An 18776-nucleotide genomic window follows, 5' to 3' on the forward strand; every position below is an offset into this window, starting at 1 on the left:
ATTTGCTTAACATTTTTTACATATTATGAAACAAATTAATAAATATATATTGAAAAAATATTAATTGTTACATGAATAATTAAAATGATACAAATACATAAATAAAGAAATCACTTTTATTTATTTACTATCATTTTGTGGTAAATAAATTTAAACAATTATGTTTTTCTATTTTGTTTTGTATGTAATTAAATATAAATAATATTAACATGGAGATATAGAATATTTTTAATATGACTATCTATTAAACAAAACTTTCTAATCATATGATTTTATTATCATTTGCATTTTAAAAAAAAAATTAAACCATTAATAAAAATAATGTTAGTGCGGGATTTTAAAATTTTTAATGTTTTTAATAATTTATAATCTTTCAAAAAAATTCAACGCAAATCTTGAAATTAAAATATTAACCTCTCAATTTAAAAATAAAAATAAACCATTAATCACAAAATTTTCAGTGTGAGACTTTTTGTAATTTATAGTCAATTTTAAATATTCAAAATATAACATATACGAAAAAATATAAATTTTTATTAAATGATAATATGTTTATTTAGTTTATTTTAATAATATAACATTAAAAAAATAATTGTGGATATGTAAATTGTTATCAAATCTTTGTTCTTAAAATCAGTAATTGTCAAATATATTCAATTCACTTTTGGTAATTTCATAACTTTTATTTAAGGAAAGAAATAAAAAAAATATTAATTTTGGAATGTTAATTAATTTATGGTTAGTTTAGTTACACATATTTTATATGTTTAGTTGACCAACATATTTTTCTTAAGGCTTTGAAAAACATTTTAGTGATGCATGACACATGTCATAGCTAAAATATTGTAATAATTCTCTTTTAATATATAAAGAGATTAGTGCTTAGACAGACATGTATACCGATTTTTTAAAAATATTATTTAAAAAATCTTGTTTATAAACGATTTACCGCTTATAGATATGTTAAACCTATAGAAATTTTCTTATATCTGATCAGCATAAAAAAATTTTAAAATATTATTTAAAAAATCTTGTTTATAAACGATTTACCGCTTATAGATACGTTAAACCTATAGAAATTTTCTTATATCTGATCAGTTTAACGTATCTATAAGCGGTAAATCGTTTATAAACAAGATACATTTTAGTGATGCATAGCACATGTCATAGCTAAATCTTGTTTATAAACGATTTACCGCTAAACAGAGCCATAGCAGCTGATCAGTTAATGTATGCTTATGTATAACTAGAATAAAGAACTGGTTGATAATGGTCTGCTTACTGGGATATGAGGAGTCTCTAGAGAGCAGAATTTTAATATAACAAATGCAAAGACTGAAAAAAGGTTTATACTTGCAATCAGTGAAGCAGTTGTAATTTGATTGTAAATATAAAAAAACCTTATATATATAAAATATAAAAACCCTTAGAGATTGTGCTTTCTCCTTACATGTCTTATTTCCTCACACAGAGAAAAACTGTATTTTCAGTATATGATAATGTTAAAACTTCGAGCTACCACCTAAAATCCCATATCTATACTATACTAAAAGGAGGATATAAGCTCCATTGAGCCTATCCACCCACGTAGGATCATAAATTCAAGCCAATCCAGTGGATGCCATGTCAGCTTAGTAAACAAAAAATCTAACTTTAGGATGGCGATTCCTTCTTCCTCTTCAACGCCTTTCCAGTGTTTCTATCCAACTTCTCAGCCGTTTCAAGTTTTCTTCTATGATCTTTATTTCACGATTCTGTTCAAAGATTATATGGACCCCTCAATATATTCAAGTTAATTCAGCCTAAAGCCTTAATTGAAACCTAAAAGCAAGATGTGTTCACGCCGTCGTCTTCCTCGAACATCTTCGCTCTAAGCTGTGATTAAGTTAGTCGCTAATAGAGGTTGTTCAAGTTTCATAGTCTCTTCCGTCTGCAATCATGGAGATAATTACTTTCGTTACATTTCTATGTCTATGTCGGCGTCGTTTTGTTTTCGATTCATCTCCTCTTAGGTTCGTATCCCTATTCCTAGCGGTGGATCTCCCATTATAAAAGGTAAGACTTCATCTCATGAGAATCATCCTCACAACTCCAATTGCATTCTAAAATTCCTTTCTATATATAATGACTAAATTCCGTTTTACTTGCAGAATTGAAATTCGGCTGTTGAGCTTCCGTCGTCAAGGTGCGGCTGCTCAGAAACTGAAAAGCGTGACGAGTTGATGGGAGTTGACATAATCCTCTTCGATGATAAGGTATTTCATTCTTAAAACTCTTTAACAGCTTATTTTTAAACTACATGGACGTTTTAACTCATAATTATCCAAACTTCTGTATTCAGATATTGATTTAAACTCTTTTGAATGAGAAATCTTGAAACTGTTTGGTGATTAGGCTTTCTTTTTCACATGTGATTCAGTCGACGCTCATGCCAGCCACCGTAATGTCAATATCTGAATACCTTCCAGCACCACCGTCTCAAGGCGGGTACTCTGTTCACTGTTAGCGGAATCGAGGACGTCTCAACCGTCTCACCACCTTTCACTCTAACCTTGTGCTCCATCCTCCTCTCGAGTTCTTGCTCATCATGGTCAATCTCTCTTCTTCATCTTATGATTTGAATCAGCTTTGAAACTGAACTTTGATATTGGATTACAGATTGTGGAGTTTTAGTTCGTCTACGAAATTAAATTGTCTCCTTGATGTTATGTATGTTGTTTGATTGTGAGTAAAATCTAAATGGTGTGTCTTTTTAAAATAGAAAATTTAGATCTTGGATTTTTTTGGGTTTAACCACAAGCGCAACATTGTTCTATAGCTGTGTTTGAGAGAGATTTAGTGTATATAATGTGTTTTCGATGCAAAAAACATAAATTCTTTTGCTATTTATCTGTGTTTAGATAGTGGAGCATTACGTGGCTCTAAGGTGTGAGTATTGTTGGGTACTTTCACACTAACAAGAGGATTGATGATGTGGAGCTTTGTGGTGATCACTTCTCTCGCTATTTTCCTTCCTCACCAATTCTGTAAAATTTTGTATCCTTTGCACTCGGGTACATTAGTTGATTGAAGCACTAACTAGGTAACCATCTTATGCTATTTTATTTTTGAACAACAAAAATCTTGAAGCCTTATCAAATGGTAAAAATCGAAGGAATGTGATGCAGGTTGGTATTTTAACGAGGACAAAGTTTTGGACAACTTAGTATAGCCTTTTTTTTGTTTTCATACAGTTTTTTTTGTGTTCAGACAACTTAGTATAGCTTGGAAATGAAATTTAGAATTAGCCAATTATGTAAGGAATATTTATATATTAAGGTCACTCTACACAAGTATATTGTTATTGCTATATAAGACAAAATATAGTTAATAATATATGAAGTCTTAGAAGCTCGAATTTTTTAGTATTTGCATTCATTATTTTTACTAGATCCTCTGTTCGCGCTACGCGCGGAATATAAATTTTAAATATATTATTCATAATTATTATTAATATGTGAATATTTTTACTTTGTATTTAATTTAATTTTAATGTTTAATAGTATCTTTAGCAGTTTTCTATTATTTTTTCTACGTTTTTGTTTTCTATAAATTTAGAAATTTTAAAAAATTTGATATATGTACCACTTAGCTTTGGTCATATGATATGTCGATATTTTATGAACACACTGAAGATGGTATTGAAATCAGCTTATCTTTTATGTCATGGAGGAGCGAATACAAAAAGAAATTTGATATGGAACATATAGCCATTTTCATGTAACTAATATTTGATTTAAGTGTATTTATATATAAATTTAGCGCTAACTATAATGGAAACAAAAAGAAGCCACACCCCCTTTTGCAGGTGAATACTAATTTTTATTCATTATTTTTGATTGGTTTTAAAATATGTAGTAGATGGTAAATTAAATTGGATTTTGTGTGTGTCTTTGTTGTAATACTGGTTTGCAATGTATTATTATTTGTAATCATTTTATTCTCATGTGTCAGATATTCGTGTATCCTTTTCGTTTTAAATGTTTATCTTTTGGTGAATAAAGAACATACACTTATTTATAAAGAGGATATATATATTTCAACAAAGAGTATTATTTTTATTTGAATAATATATGTTTCTGGTTGCAAGAATACTATAACATATTTATGTATATGAGAAAATGCATTTTTGAAATCAATAAATGTAACATTTTATTTTCTTCTAAAGTTAATGTCCATGTACAGTTATGTATTGTATTTAAATATGATATTTATATTTCCGAAGTTCATATTCTTCTGAACCACAGGATACAACTTATTGTTTGTAGAATTTTGCTCCTACTATAAAAGTGTAGTAATTTTTTTGATTTCTCATTTTTAAATGTGTTGTAATTGATAGTTTTTTTTAATGTAATGTAATTGATAGTAAGATTTCATTTGCTGTGAACATACATTTATATATTGTTGGATTAACGCTTCTAAACAGCCGGTTAATTGTTTCTTAGCATATTGATTTCTCATGTATCACATAAGAATATTTGTCAAGCTCTCTTTTTCGACTGCTTGTTTTATGTGTTTATAGTTCAGCTTTTTGTGGATACATGTTGTTGTTTAATGTTTCACTTGTATATTAACGTTACTTTTGTTGTTATTGTATGTAATTATTTTGTGGGAATGATTGATACAACAATGATTAATATGTGATTATATGATTTTTGTGTTAATTATTGGTGTTAACTTTTGGAGTATATTTATTGTAGTTTATTATTTTGTTGCTGTCATTAATTGTTGCCTAAATTCTTTATTTGAACCAATTTTAAATGTTTTTTTTCTAACTTTTGGTTCATCTTAGTTTCAAAAAAAAAACTTTTGGTTCATCTTATTTATTTCTTTTTGTGTTTTGGCCATAATATTTATTTTGTATGTATGGTTCCATTTTTTAATTTTTTAATTCATTTGTTATCTTTTTCATTTCAGCCTCGTCTATGTAAAGACAGTTTCCGGGTCTAGCTCTAGTATTTGTTTTAGTTTTTGGTATTTTTGGAAAAAAATTTTAAGGTAGTTATTTATATTTATTTCTGAGTTTGAAATATTCTCTGTTGATTCCAATACCATGGCGTTAAATTTAAGCCGATTGTCTTCATGGTCATTGCCGGAACATTGATTAGACCTTGATTTTGTTGTAATATTAAATTCAATTTTTTTCAATTTATGTAAGAGAAGAAAACAGAACTGCTTGCCTAAACCATTCAAGCAATTAGTCCAACTTCTGTGTCTAATATATATAATTAGTCATGTTTAAGACCAAACAACAAAAACGATTATAAAGTAGAGCACATTTGAATATGGTTGAATGTGACTATACTTTTTGAAAACTAAATAAATATACATTTTTAAATCTGAAAACTAAAACAAAGTTTTATCTAAACAAAATGAAAATCAATACTATGAAATTTTTGTTACTTTGAATCAAATTTATCGTCAATCTAGAAATATGGTCAGAGAGTTTAATGACTTTCTCAAAACTTTTCATGGCTTCCCTTTTCTATGGATACTGCTCAAATCCAAACCTTCTTCAACAAACAGAGCATAGAGCTCTTGTCTCCCAACAGTGAGTGCAGCTGACACTGGGATCAGCGAAGACAAAAAATAAACCATGAGCACATCCAGTGGCTCGATCCTTCATGAGCATCACTTCTAAACCTCACCGAAACTCTGAAATGTACTCTCGATCTTCAGTGCGTCTTCCAAGAGAGATGACCGATGAACAGCTTACATGATTCAATTTTCATTCTGCAACAGAATTTGTTCCCGAGTTATACATCTAGTAAACATCTCGATCTGACTGAAAAAATCATATATGTCTAAAAAAAATATAAAACTCAGAATCATCTACTGGAAAAATCTGATTGAAATAATTGAATCGAACAAAACTTTATGATCAGATCGAGATCAGCTTTACTAAGAGGGCCGAGACCAAAATCCGACCCGACGCTCTCAAAGACGATGTGGAATTTGCCGGTGTTGCGGTCCTAGAATTTTCCGGAGAAGTGGAGCTAGCAATCGTAGTTTCTGTTATATTAAAACTGCGTAATTGGTCACCTGCGGTCCATGTTCGAAACTACGCTAGGAGTGAGTCGGGCTGTTGGTTGGTGTCTAGCGAGTTAACGAAAAATCGGAGATTAAGCTGGAGTACGTGGGGATTAGTTTTCAGTGGTTTTCTTAATTTACGTATAACTATAATCTATTAAACATTTTTCTGCGTTTCTTTTGAAAGACGACGTGGTCCAGTGGCAAAAGACGGTTTTATGACGGAGGATGTCACGGGTTCGAAACGCAGATCCTTTCTTTTTGTTTTAGATTTTTTTTTTCATTAATGGCAAACTCGTAATAAAATCGTCTTCTTCCTTTTAGGGCTTTCACTTCTACTGCGAAATTTGCATGGCCGCCTCGAACTTTTTTAAAATAAAACATCATTTTCTTGCAATTTTCTTATCAATTTTTGCATAAAAACTGTAGATTTGCGACGTAACATCAAATTCCAAGCGTTTAAAATTCAAAAGCCTGGACTTTTTTGATGAATCCGATTTTTTGTCCGATTTTGATGAAATCGCGGCGGTTCTTCACCGCCGAGCGTTGCAAGGCCATGTACTCGGCCGGGTTGCCGCGTTTTCGAACATGGCCTGCGGTTGATGAACTATACTATTCGTTGGTTGAGTATTCCCGAGTCAATGTGAATATTGAACTGAAAAATTGTATTTAGAACTGAAGCCGAGATGATGAAATCGACTCAAACAGACGAATCAATCTATTATTAGTGACTTTATAGGTTGAATCAATATATAATTATGAGTGCTGGAGGAAGGTTTGGGAGATAACACAGTCCTCTCAAAAAACGTTTTTGCAAGAGGAAAAAAGATGAGAAGATCAATCGAAATAGGCCCGAAGCTTTTTGAGAAGTTTGATGGTGACGTGACCAAACAATGCTCTCTGATTGGTTGAATTTAATAAATGACGTGGACAGCTTTAGAGTGGAGTATATCGGGCTTTTAGTATAGTAGTATAGTATTTTAATCATACTCTTTAGTCATGTGAATTAAACATGCAATTTATGTGTATAGTGTCTAATTGTGCTATATACATTAGCAAAATTCTTCACGTATGATTATTATTTTTTATTAGGTATGAATATACTAAAATATAATATTCAGATTCTAAATATCACAATAAATATTTGATAAAATTTTATTTTAATATAAATATGATTTGTTAAACAATATATAATGATTTTTTATTAATATTGACTAATATTTTTTACTGAGATATGAATAATCATCTAGTAATTTTAAAATGATAAAAAATCTAAATAATTGACATGATCAATAATTGTGAATAAGTAAGATAATAAAGACTGCATTCTTTAGACACGTTTCTAACATGACATGTAACTTTGCATATTAATCAGTAATACAGTTAATTTATAATTCTAGAAATCAAATCTAACCTGTAAGTTTGAAAGCCAAATAGTTCGAATTCGAATACTTAAATATATGACCTACAATAGTTATTCAATGATTCTTATTCTTTGAAATATAATTTTTATTTTCACCCTATAAATTTAGGTAAAATATTTTTTTACCAAAATTGAGACTGTCATTATTTTAAAATTTACTTTGGTTTAAACTTTTTTATTTGTATGGAAAATTAGTGATAGTCTGCTTACTTTATTTTTCCAGTGAAATGGAGTATACTGCTTCTATTGCTTGTCGCTATAGCTTTAGTAACAAAAGACTATACCAATAGGATTTAGTCCTCATCACTCCATACTCTATATACAGGGTGATTCTCAAATTTTGGGGATCACAGACAATTAGTAAAATAAATTTACTAAACAAATTGAAAACTCTATGTTTATGTATTTTAAGTTTAAAATTTTATGAGGTATATACTCTACGTCCAAAACGGTTCTGTCCATGTGACTATTCAGTGGAGGAGCTTGTTTAAATTTGATCTGTTTTCACCTTAAAACTTTGATATTCTACCATTCTTTGATAGATAAATCCGAAAGCGAAAACCATAAAAATCACTAAAACTAATCTTCTATGGTCTAATATTTCTTCAAGTCAATATAATATTTTAAATAGTGATGCTTCAATGAGCAAAATTATATCTCAATCGATTAACCTAATCCATCGACTCGACTAAAACTAAAACATGCTTGAGAACATCATAGTTTTTTTTTTGCTAAAATGTTAACATCATAGTTGACAAAGGGTTTGCATATTATAGAGTAGGTTTGCATATAATAGAGTTCAAACGTCACACTAAGTGAAAAGAACATTTATTGATCATTTGGCTAATCAGGTTGATTCAGCAGACACTAATCAATGCAAATTTAACTGATAAATTTCCTGAAAGAGTTCAATGTTAACATGAGAAATTGTAACGTTAGTAAAACTTAACGTAAATAACATGAAAGGTTTGTTATAACTTATAACATTCACTGAGGTCACAAAAGAAGAAAACAAATAGGTAAAAATATGTTAACATGAAAGGTATGCTATAACTTCTTAAATTATTAGTATCTTATATGAAATTTAATATATTTTTGTTGAATATAATTAGTTTTTTTTATGAAAGAATATAATTAGTTTCTTATTTGGAAATGGGGGAACAATTATTTTTTTATTACAACTTGATAAGTAATGGTCAAGTAAATATTCATCTGAACTTTACTCCGTAACCGTAAATAATAAAAACTATATAATCTCACCATATATAGAAACACAACATGCATGTCATTTGGTCTCTTATTGTTATTGCTCACTTGTGACGTTGCTATTTGTTGTGCAAATCGAAAACATAATATCTACTACACTATACTCATGAGGAAAATGATTCAAGAAAAGCGAATAACAGTATAAGGTTCAGACTACACTCAAAAACTCATCGAGAAGAAGTTAAACACACACAGTTCATGAATCATAAAGTAGAACAGAACATAAGAGTTATTTTAACCAAACAACCTATAAGTACTTATGACATCAAAATCATATTCAAAAGCTTGAAGCTTTTTTTAAGACTTTAGTTGCTCCTTTCCCTTGTAGAGAGTTGAAATTGAAACATCAGAAACCTTGACAACCTTGTACCTAACTCCAGGAATATCTCCCACAACATGACCCTCAGAAATAAAGAACTCGTCCTGCAGACATTAACAAAAGATGATTCAACATTTCACAAAACTAATCCACGTTTAGTAAATGGCTCACAGCATAACCTTCTTTCCGTTCTTGATAAGTTGTACTCTAGCACACTTACGGATGACAGAGTTAGGCTGCTTAACCTCGATTCCGTTGCATATTCGAACACTAAGACTCACGCATCAACACCACTGTCCACACTAAAATTAAGCAGATAAAGAAGCAAATTCATATAGTTCTTACGTTTTCTGATGGACGATTCCTTTTGCATGAGAAGGACCCAACAAAAAGCTTCTTCCTTTCATTTCCTATGGTCAATAGAAACGGAACAAAGAAAATAATCGTCTACCTGCCTGAACCCATCTTTGTATCTCTGTCCATCTAACACTCGTTGTGCCTACAAAATCACACATGAGATTAAATGTCACATCTAAGCACAAATACAAAATCTCAAATCTTATCCATATATGATGAAGTTTATAAGTGAATTATACCTCACACAAAAGCATATCTTCTTCAGAAAACCAACATCTTCACTTGAAATCTGAGTTTAAATATGTATATCATCTGTTAACAAAAGATCCATAACTGGATTTAAGAAAAAACTCTTGTAGTTCTAACACAACGCATAAATATTTTGATTACGGAAACAGGTTAGCATAATCATTTATATCAGTATGATTCAAACTGATTGACCCACCTTCTTCACAATCTCTCCGTCACGGGAATTGGTTTTTTTACCGGAGATTCTCGGAGGGTTGAAAACGGTGATAGCTGTAACCTGGTAAGAACCTGGATGATGATGATTCAATGGTGAAGTAGCTTCGACGGCGGTTGTGCTTAGAATTCTGGTGGATTGCATGGCCATAGATGTAGCTTCTTCAGAATAGGTTTTGATTTAGATTAAGACATATATTTATATAAGAAAGGATCAAGGGAGGTGAAAAGAAACATTCAAGGATTGTTTTAAGAACATTATTGATTAATGATTGAGAAGGTTATGCAAAAACAAATCAAATCGCAGAAGACGAAGTGGAAGAGTCAAGAGACTCGAAGCTTGAAACAACGATACATGTTTCTCTGTTTTTTCTCTTCATGGGCTGGGTGGGGTGGGCCACACTGATAATTTTCATAAACCCACACGAAAGTTCAATCTATATCAGCAATGGTGATATGGCAAAATTAAACTTTCTCATTGGTTGATTAAATTTGCCTACGTGGATAGTTTAGATGTTGATCTTATTCAACTTTTAGTATTATATATATATATATATTGATTGCATCCTGCACAAATTAAATGCTGTCAGTGTTAAGATGTATAACATGACTAAACTGTCTACTTGAATTGTGTGCGCAACCATCTTGACACCAAGCTCATATTGTTTATTTTTTTTTCTATTTGATGCAATTTAATTTTGCTGTAGTTAATGTCAATTTTTTAAATTTTTTGTTTTTTTTTCTAACACCTTTTTCTATATTATATGATAGCTTTCTGTGAAAGATGCTTCTAATAACTGGAAAATGGTTGGAACAGATGTAGGAAACAAACTATTCTTGAAAGAGCCATCAGCCAATGTAATTTTGTTAGATTGCATTTCATCTGAGTCCTGAGAAATGCAAAGTTGTGACATATTTTGTCAGATTACATTTGATTATGTCTCCAAGTAAGCTATAATATATACACGACCTGAAGATGAAAATACATGGAAGACATGAAGTGCTTTCTCTATATTTCTCTAACGTGCAAGAATATTTTTTCCCTACAAATAATAGGAATCCTAAATAATAATTTTGGGAACTTTTTTCTAATAATAGATCATTATTTTTTATTAAAACAAAATGAGCAGTGGACGACATATACATGTATATGCTAGACAATTATCATAATTTAATCTCCTAAATTGTAAACCAACAAAGTAAAAAATCTAACTAAACAAAATTTACAATCCCCATAAAAGATCAGGACTATTAACACAAAAAGATATTAAAGACCAAGAACCAGAAAATACTATAAAAAAGCAATACCAACAAAATACAAGCTAGAATGCACTTGACATTTTTTTTTTTTAAGAAAAACTTCTTTATTTATTTTGCAAAACCGGATTACAAGGACTAACAAACCTACCTTACTCAAAAAATCTCCAAGGGACTTAACAATGCCCTTAGAAAATACTTAACCAAGAACCTAAGTAAGTAAGAGAGGTGCTGTCTGTGATTCTCATGTTTCGAGATAGAGGATCAAGCTTTGACCGAATAATCTGCTTAACTTCTTGAATAATAGCTTGTGTGGGCCTGCTCACAGATGAATGTAAGCGGGCGTTTCTCTCCTTCCAAATCATATAGAGCACAGCTTGGAATATGAGCTTAACAATGAGGAGAATATTTGTGTCTGTTGAAGAGGTCTTTAGCCACCTAAGACACTCTTCAAACAGGACGGGAGGATGTACACGGGTACGAGAACAGAAATACGCCCACACTTCCGAGCTGTATGCACAGTCGAAGAACAGGTGCTGTCTAGACTCCTCATCGCTTGAGCATAAGAGACAGCTCGGGGAAACCTCAATACCCCACGACCTCAGTCTGTCTCGAGTAGCTAATCTGTTCCAAGCAACCAACCAAGCAATAAAAGCATGTTTGGGAATTCTACCTTTGAACCAGATTTGAGCATGCCAGGGAACCGGAGGAGAGGGAGGGTGCAGAGCAGACCACGTCTTAGCGGTAGAGAAGATAGTTGAAGGGGAATCATTTCCCGTTCTCCATAGGTACTTATCAACACTAGATGATAGCACAATCTGATCTGGCGATGGCAAACATTGCTTCAGTAATGTGATTATGGCGTTCCTACTACGAGACGCACTTAACCACCACTCTCCATTTACTAAAGCTTCTGCCACCGTCGCATCCCTGTGCAGACCCGAAGCTGCAGGTCCTCTTCCTTCTGTTAAGTGGAACAAGAAACCAAGATCCGTCCAATTATCGTACCAGAAGCTAGCTAAATGCCCAGACCCCACTTCGCAACAGACAAAGGGGCGGGCTAACGTCCTCAGCTTACACAGCTGCTTCCAGATCCAGCTGTCCCCTCGTCGAGGTTCCAGTTCCCAGAAATTTTTGGATCCAATTTTATGCCTCCACATCCACGAAACCCACAATGATCCCCCTGCTGCAAACAGAAGCCATATAAGCTTCAGTGCCAGCACCTGATTCCAATCTATTAATTTTCTCAATCCTAAGCCACCTTCATTCTTCGGTGTGCAGATAATGTCCCAGCTTATCTTCGCACCTCTCGCAGACTGTGGAGCTCCACTCCATAAGAAAGCATTACACATTCTTTCAAGGATCGAGATGCATTCACTTGGCAAGATGAAAATCGATGTCCAGAAGGAGATTGTGGAGTAAATGACTGCTTGAATTAGCTGGAACCGTCCCGCAAAGGACAGATGTTTCACTGTCCAAGAATTAAATCTTGCCTCCACTTTGTCGAGCAAAGGTTTGAAATCTGACTTCTTCATTTTCTTGGAGGACAATGGAACTCCGAGGTATCTCACCGGCAGTGCCCCTTGCTTTATTCCCATAGACTCAGCCAATTCTTGACACAAAGAGTGACTTCCACCATCAATCATAAGCTCAGTCTTATCTCTGTTGATACTCAGACCCGAGATTTGCTTAAACTCATCCAAAATCTCCAAAATCCCTCGCAACGAGTCCTCTGAACCATCAAAGAAAACCAAGACATCGTCTGCAAAACTCAGGTGCGTGATTAGGGGTTCCTCGCATGATGGATGTGGCCTGAAGCGATTGTTCACAACACCAGCATCTAGCATTTTTGATAGAACGTCCATGGCAAGCACAAAGAGGAGAGATGAAATTGGATCTCCTTGCCTGAGACCTTTTTTCCCTTGAAAAAATCCATGAAGCTCGCCATTCACTACTACACTGAAGGAAGTAGTAGTGACGCACTCCTTAATCCACCCAATCAGCTTATCAGGCAGTTCAATGGCTTCTAGCAGGTTCAGAATAAAGTCCCAACTTATATTATCATACGCCTTCGCCAAATCAATTTTCAAGCATCCCCGAGAAACTCTACCTTCCACATGAAAGTCAGTTACTAGTTCCGAGGCCAGAAGAACATTCTCACATAACAACCTTCCTTGAATAAAGCCTACTTGATTTCTTTGCACAACTTCATCAATGAATAGTTTGATCTTCTTTTTTAGAAGTCTCGCTATCACTTTGTAGACAGTAGAGCATAAGGAAATTGGCCTGAACATAGATAGCCTATCAGCGCCAGTTATCTTTGGAACCAGGGAGATGGCTGTGGCGTTGAACTTCCTTAACATTCTCCCAGCCACAAAAAACTCTCTTATTGCAGCCATAACATCATTTTCCACTACTGACCAAGCACTCCAAAAAAACTCAACTGGAAACCCATCAGGCCCCGGCGCTTTACTCTTGGGCATTGACATTACAGTCGCGAGAATCTCCTCATTGCTGGGAATACCACATAAAGACTCAGTCAAGGCCTCAGGACATCTATACGTCATAGTAATCTTCAGATCATCCACTGAAGGGGGGGGGAGACCAGGGTTCAAACTGATCCAAGCAGGTGCTGAAAGTAAGACACCACCATATCCTTGATCTGTGTCTTATTTGTGATTCTTGTTTCCTGCCCATCAAATAAAAATCTGATGGCGTTCCTTGCCTGATGAGCGATCACAGCTTTATAAAAAAATTTAGTATTAGCATCACCCTCCTTCAGCCATCTGATCCTCGATTTTGTCCTATAGAAGATCTGTAGCGCAGAGTCCAAGAATTTCCACGTTTTCCTTGCCACAAACTCACGCCTGAACAAAGACTCTGTTGGGGAGACTAACATCTCACTCTGAATCTCCTGAAGCTCCTCCATAGCCAGTCTTGTTTTTTGTTGGATGTTTCCGAAACCAAGTCGATTAAGACTTCTGCAGGCCTTCTTTACCTCTTTCAGACGCTGACCCAACGAAAACAGTTCTGACCCCACTGCTATCTCCTTCTGCCATGCTGCTAATATCTCCTCCTGGAACTTAGGATGAGAAGCCAGAAATGAAAAATATTTGAAACTCACTTTCCTAACTTCTGGATCTGCTCGCAAATCAACTACACAAGGTGCATGGTCAGATTCTCCTTGCGCCTCAAATTGAGCAACCACATCTGAGAATACCTCCCTCCAAGCTTCATTCCCCATGGCTCTATCAAGCTTACGAATAATGGGATCTTCTGGTCTATTATTCGTCCAAGTATAAAACACTCCCCTTAACTCCACATCCTCCAACTCACATTGGAATAGACAATCTCGAAACTCCTCCATCCCTCTCAGCGGTAAGTCATAGGGTAGGATAGAAAAATGCTCAGATGCCGTTAGAATTTGATTAAAGTCTCCAAGAATAAGAAAGGGTTTATCCTTGACCAGGTGATGGTCCGAAATATTCACTATCTCTTCCCAAAGCTGCCTTCTCTGACCTTCAGTGTTATACGCATACACAAAACCCACAGTTATATATGTCTGAGTATCAGGATCAAAGACCCCACACACAATCATCTGCTCTGATTTCTTGAACACAACCACTGATAACGACTGTTTCCACACCACCCAAATCCTACCTCCAGCTACCTCCGAATAGTTACTAACACACTCCCAACCTTGAAGTAAAGCAGACATCACAGCAGCAGAATTCTCTTCCCTCACTCGAGTTTCCACCAAAGCACCTACTGACGACCCCAAATTATTCAACCAACTACGGATATTATTCTGACGACCAAAATTATTTAACCCCCTGACACTCCAAGAAAAGATCTTCATATATACAAGATTGAAGACCGACTTGCGGTTAGCGAGCAGAAATCCCAGTCGAGGTTGCACCCCGAGATAAGATAGATGAATCTTTTGGAGGAGTTTTCTCTAGTAAGGAAGCCTTCCACAAATTCTGTCTAAGCGCTTTGCGAACAGCCTTAGGATGCTTGAACCAAACCCTCTCATCTTCGTCTGGATCAATACCAACACCAGGAGACTCTGGCTCAGACACTACTTCTTCCTGATCTGACACCTCTAGTTCACTCACACTAAGAGACTCTTTAGGTGGAACTACTTGTACAACGCTCTTGTCTCTAGCGAACTCATTTTTCCCCCTGAAGTTGGCAGTACCTTCAATAGCAAGATCGAGAGCTTCCATGTCTCCAGAAAGAGACACCGGGGCCTCCTTCTCCTCAATCTGAGACTTCGAGAGAGCACTCTCAACTACCTCCGTAGCGCGAGATCTCAACCTACCCCTTCTCTTAGATTTCTTCTTCTTCTTTTTTTCCACCAGCACTTCACTCTTCGCCACCTGAGACTCGGGAAGTTCAAGTCCTACTTCCAGCATATTTGACTGCAGGTTAATCTCTGTAGAAGTTGAGACCATCCTTTCTTGGGACAGACCCACCTGCTCCAGTACCTTCTTCTTCTTGATTATAGGTTGCGTGCAGCGGTTGATAAGGTGGCCAAACTTATCGCAGTTTATACACTTTGGAGGGAGGCTTGGGTAGTCAACTTTGATTCGCACCGCATTACCTTCAGTATCTCTAACTTCGACCAGTTGTGGTGGAGCCGCCTCAAGAGTAATCTCTATCTTCACCTTAGTGTCACCAAAGTGATATGGGTCCAACCTTGACTTTTCCGTATGGAGAGGCTCTCCTATCGCACTCGCTACGACGCTTATCCCATCAAGCGAGTACAACTGAGGTGGGACGTTCCGCAGAATAGCCCAAGTTGGAGCAGTCTTTAGCTCCTTCTCCTGTAGATTTCCTTCTAGAGACCAAGGGAAAACTGAGAAAGCACAATGATCAACTTGCCAGTAACCCACCTGTAACACCCACTCTCTCGTTTGAACTGAGGGAACGTATATGAGGCAGCTGGTTGGAGAGACCGTTCGGACAGTGATGTTTCCAAACTTTCCCCAAACAGGGTTTAAATCGGCGATGATTTTTGCTGGGTGAGGTCTTCGACCGTGGAAATGAGCCACTATGTGGTCTTTCCATAGCGTAGAAGCTTGTAGAAGAACAGCCGGTGGAGCTTGGACCACTGGTGTACCGTCTTCGAGATAGGTTGGATTCGAGATCTTACGGAGGTTCCTGAGAGACGATTTGAACCTTTCGGCATACGTCGGAGCTGATGAAGAAGGAATCTCAGCCGGAATGGACGAGACCTGAAGCTTAGCATCGATCTGAGAATCGAAAGCTTGTACTTCTTTGTCCGAGACTGATCGAGGAACTTGAGATTTGGAAACAGCAGCAGCGTAAGAGGCCATTTTGTAAGAAGGGGGGAGGGAGAGTTCTCGTCTTCAGGCGTGAGGCCTGGCGGCGGCGGCGAAAGGGGAGAAACCCTAATCGCACATTTTATCGCATGAGAGAGAAAATCGCTGTTCCGTTTTATCATTTAAAATCGCACTTGACATTTACAATACCCATAAAAGATCAGGACTAAAAATTGCATACAAAAGGAAAGAATTCAAACAAAAAATACATTACATCCATACGCGTGGGACCGATTCTAGGCACCATGCATTTACGTTAGTACATTTTGAAAGAAAAACATACAATACCCTTACACTAATCACTATGTTTTTTTTATCAAATCATTATGTTATTTCGATAGAAAAATGTATTAAATAATTAGCTATGTTTTGACCAAAAGATAAATAATTAGATAAACACTTATACACACACAGTTAAAAAAAACCAGAAAATGCTATGGTTTAAATGTTAACTAATTCATTAACTAAGCCAACTGGTTAAGCAAACCAGGTCATTACAGTTTTATAAAAAACATAAAATGTTTCTACTCATTTTTTTTCTCATTGAGAAAGCTTCAGTTCAAAATTTAGCTAATTCATTAACTAAATCTATTAGTTAAGCAAATGGGGTTAAGTAAATTTTGTTGGTGTTATATAATCATAAATTTTTGAAAAATTTAAATATTTTTTTTAAAAAATAGACTATTGGTTGTAAATTTAAGGGGATAGTCCATTAAATTATTTAGAGACTAATTGGAAACAAACTTTATAAATAGTTTTAACTGAACTGAAACATTAAAACAATTTAACCAATTAAACACCATAACTAAAATTTAATTAAGTTTTGATCATTATGCTCTTCACCTTATATATAATTTTTAATTAAAAATTTTATTTTTTTGAATAGCGTAAGACAAAAAGATTGAATAATTTAAAATTATTTTATATTTATCGATAGCTATTTATATGTTTATGATAGATTATAAAATTTATATATTAAAATAAACATACTAACTATATAATCAAAATTTAAATTTAAACAAAAATCCGGGCGTAGCCCGGACCGATCCTAGTATTTGTAATGAGACACCGAGGAAACAAATTTTCACAGAACTTAAAGAAAAAAATAATTATATTATCTTTGGTAGTGTAGTGGCAGAAAAAAAACAATAATATTATCTCTGTCTTATTGGAGAAGGAATTGTTAATAACAATTTATTATTGCCACTGGAATCATTAGAAATGATATATTTTGTTAATACGAGATATTTTTTAATAAAATAATATATATACATATATCGGTATACTGTAAGTGGGCCACGAACCACGAGACAAATATTAGTTAAGTTTGAGCCCACAAAAGTTTAATAATGGACCACTGGCTAGTTTGGATTTTGCCAGGTGGGTCCCATTTGTTTTCAAGATTTCGAAGTTGAACCCCATACGTTTTTAATTATTAGCTAAGGGACACTTGGGATTGTGTGGCTCTTTGCCATGGAATCCAGACAAAAAAAATATAAAGATAAAACAATAAGGATCAAAAGAAAAGGAAAAGAGAAAAATAAAGGAGAAACACAAGCTGTAAAGTTTGACAATAGGAGAATTTGAGAGCATATAATCCAAATTTTTGTGATGGTTAAGAAAAAAAGGTAATGATTGGTTGCCTTAGACTTTTGTAATAATTATATACATACATGTTTAATGTCATGATATAGACTCACTATTTATTAGAAACTAAGTATACGAAAAGACACTATAGTTTATTAGTTTGAAAAAACTAAGTTCGAATTTCAAACTATTCAATTTCTTGAAAATGATAAGATGTAAATTTTTAGAGGTTTCAGAGTACCGTAGACAGAATTGTTCGAGGGACGAGTTTCTGCCTCATACAGCTCGGGCCGAAGACCGGGGGAAATTTAGGTGATCTTATGTTGCGGAGAGAGCATGTCTATCAAGAATATCAATGACATATATGCAGAACCGTCCGTCGATCCAAATGTTTCGGGAAAAACTTCATCGTAGAATCATTGTTCTTGGACTTGTCATTATTATCGCATATATTGCATATAGTTGATCATATGTAATTGAGTTAGAGATTATATGATGATGTAATGTGTACTATTTATTGTTTAAGAAAAGCAAATATATATATATAATCGGTTTAGTTTTGAAGCTGCTCCACTGTACGATTTATTATAAAAGTAAGGACTTTTTTAAGAAAATGGTTTACGTGGCAGCATCTAGTTCAACTTTACAACTTTTAAATATCTTTTTTAAGAATATATATATTTTTATA

The 18776-nt window shown here is 34.2% G+C and overlaps 2 protein-coding genes and 1 long non-coding RNA gene across 3 annotated transcripts; 1 reads left to right on the forward strand and 2 right to left on the reverse strand.

Moving 5' to 3' along the window:
* Positions 1-416: 416 nt before the first annotated feature.
* On the forward strand, positions 417-5425 carry LOC103869044. The gene is made up of 4 exons (XR_633105.3): positions 417-2055; positions 2151-2255; positions 2420-2590; positions 2901-5425. It is a non-coding gene; the product is annotated as an uncharacterized LOC103869044 (long non-coding RNA).
* Positions 5426-9055: 3630 nt separating this feature from the next.
* On the reverse strand, positions 9056-10047 carry LOC117134375 (40S ribosomal protein S23-like). Its single transcript, XM_033292672.1, has 5 exons — positions 9880-10047; positions 9529-9576; positions 9423-9487; positions 9257-9347; positions 9056-9181 (listed from the first exon to the last, which is right to left on the reverse strand). The coding sequence occupies exons 1-5, from the start codon at positions 10045-10047 to the stop codon at positions 9056-9058; spliced, it is 498 nt and encodes a 165-aa protein (XP_033148563.1).
* Positions 10048-13764: 3717 nt separating this feature from the next.
* On the reverse strand, positions 13765-14871 carry LOC103869048. Its single transcript, XM_009147088.1, has one exon. It carries the CDS (start codon positions 14869-14871, stop codon positions 13765-13767), a length of 1107 nt encoding a protein of 368 aa, XP_009145336.1.
* Between the last annotated feature and the right edge of the window lie 3905 nt (positions 14872-18776).

Source organism: Brassica rapa, chromosome A05 (assembly GCF_000309985.2).
Source record: "Brassica rapa cultivar Chiifu-401-42 chromosome A05, CAAS_Brap_v3.01, whole genome shotgun sequence".
NCBI lineage: Eukaryota > Viridiplantae > Streptophyta > Magnoliopsida > Brassicales > Brassicaceae > Brassica > Brassica rapa.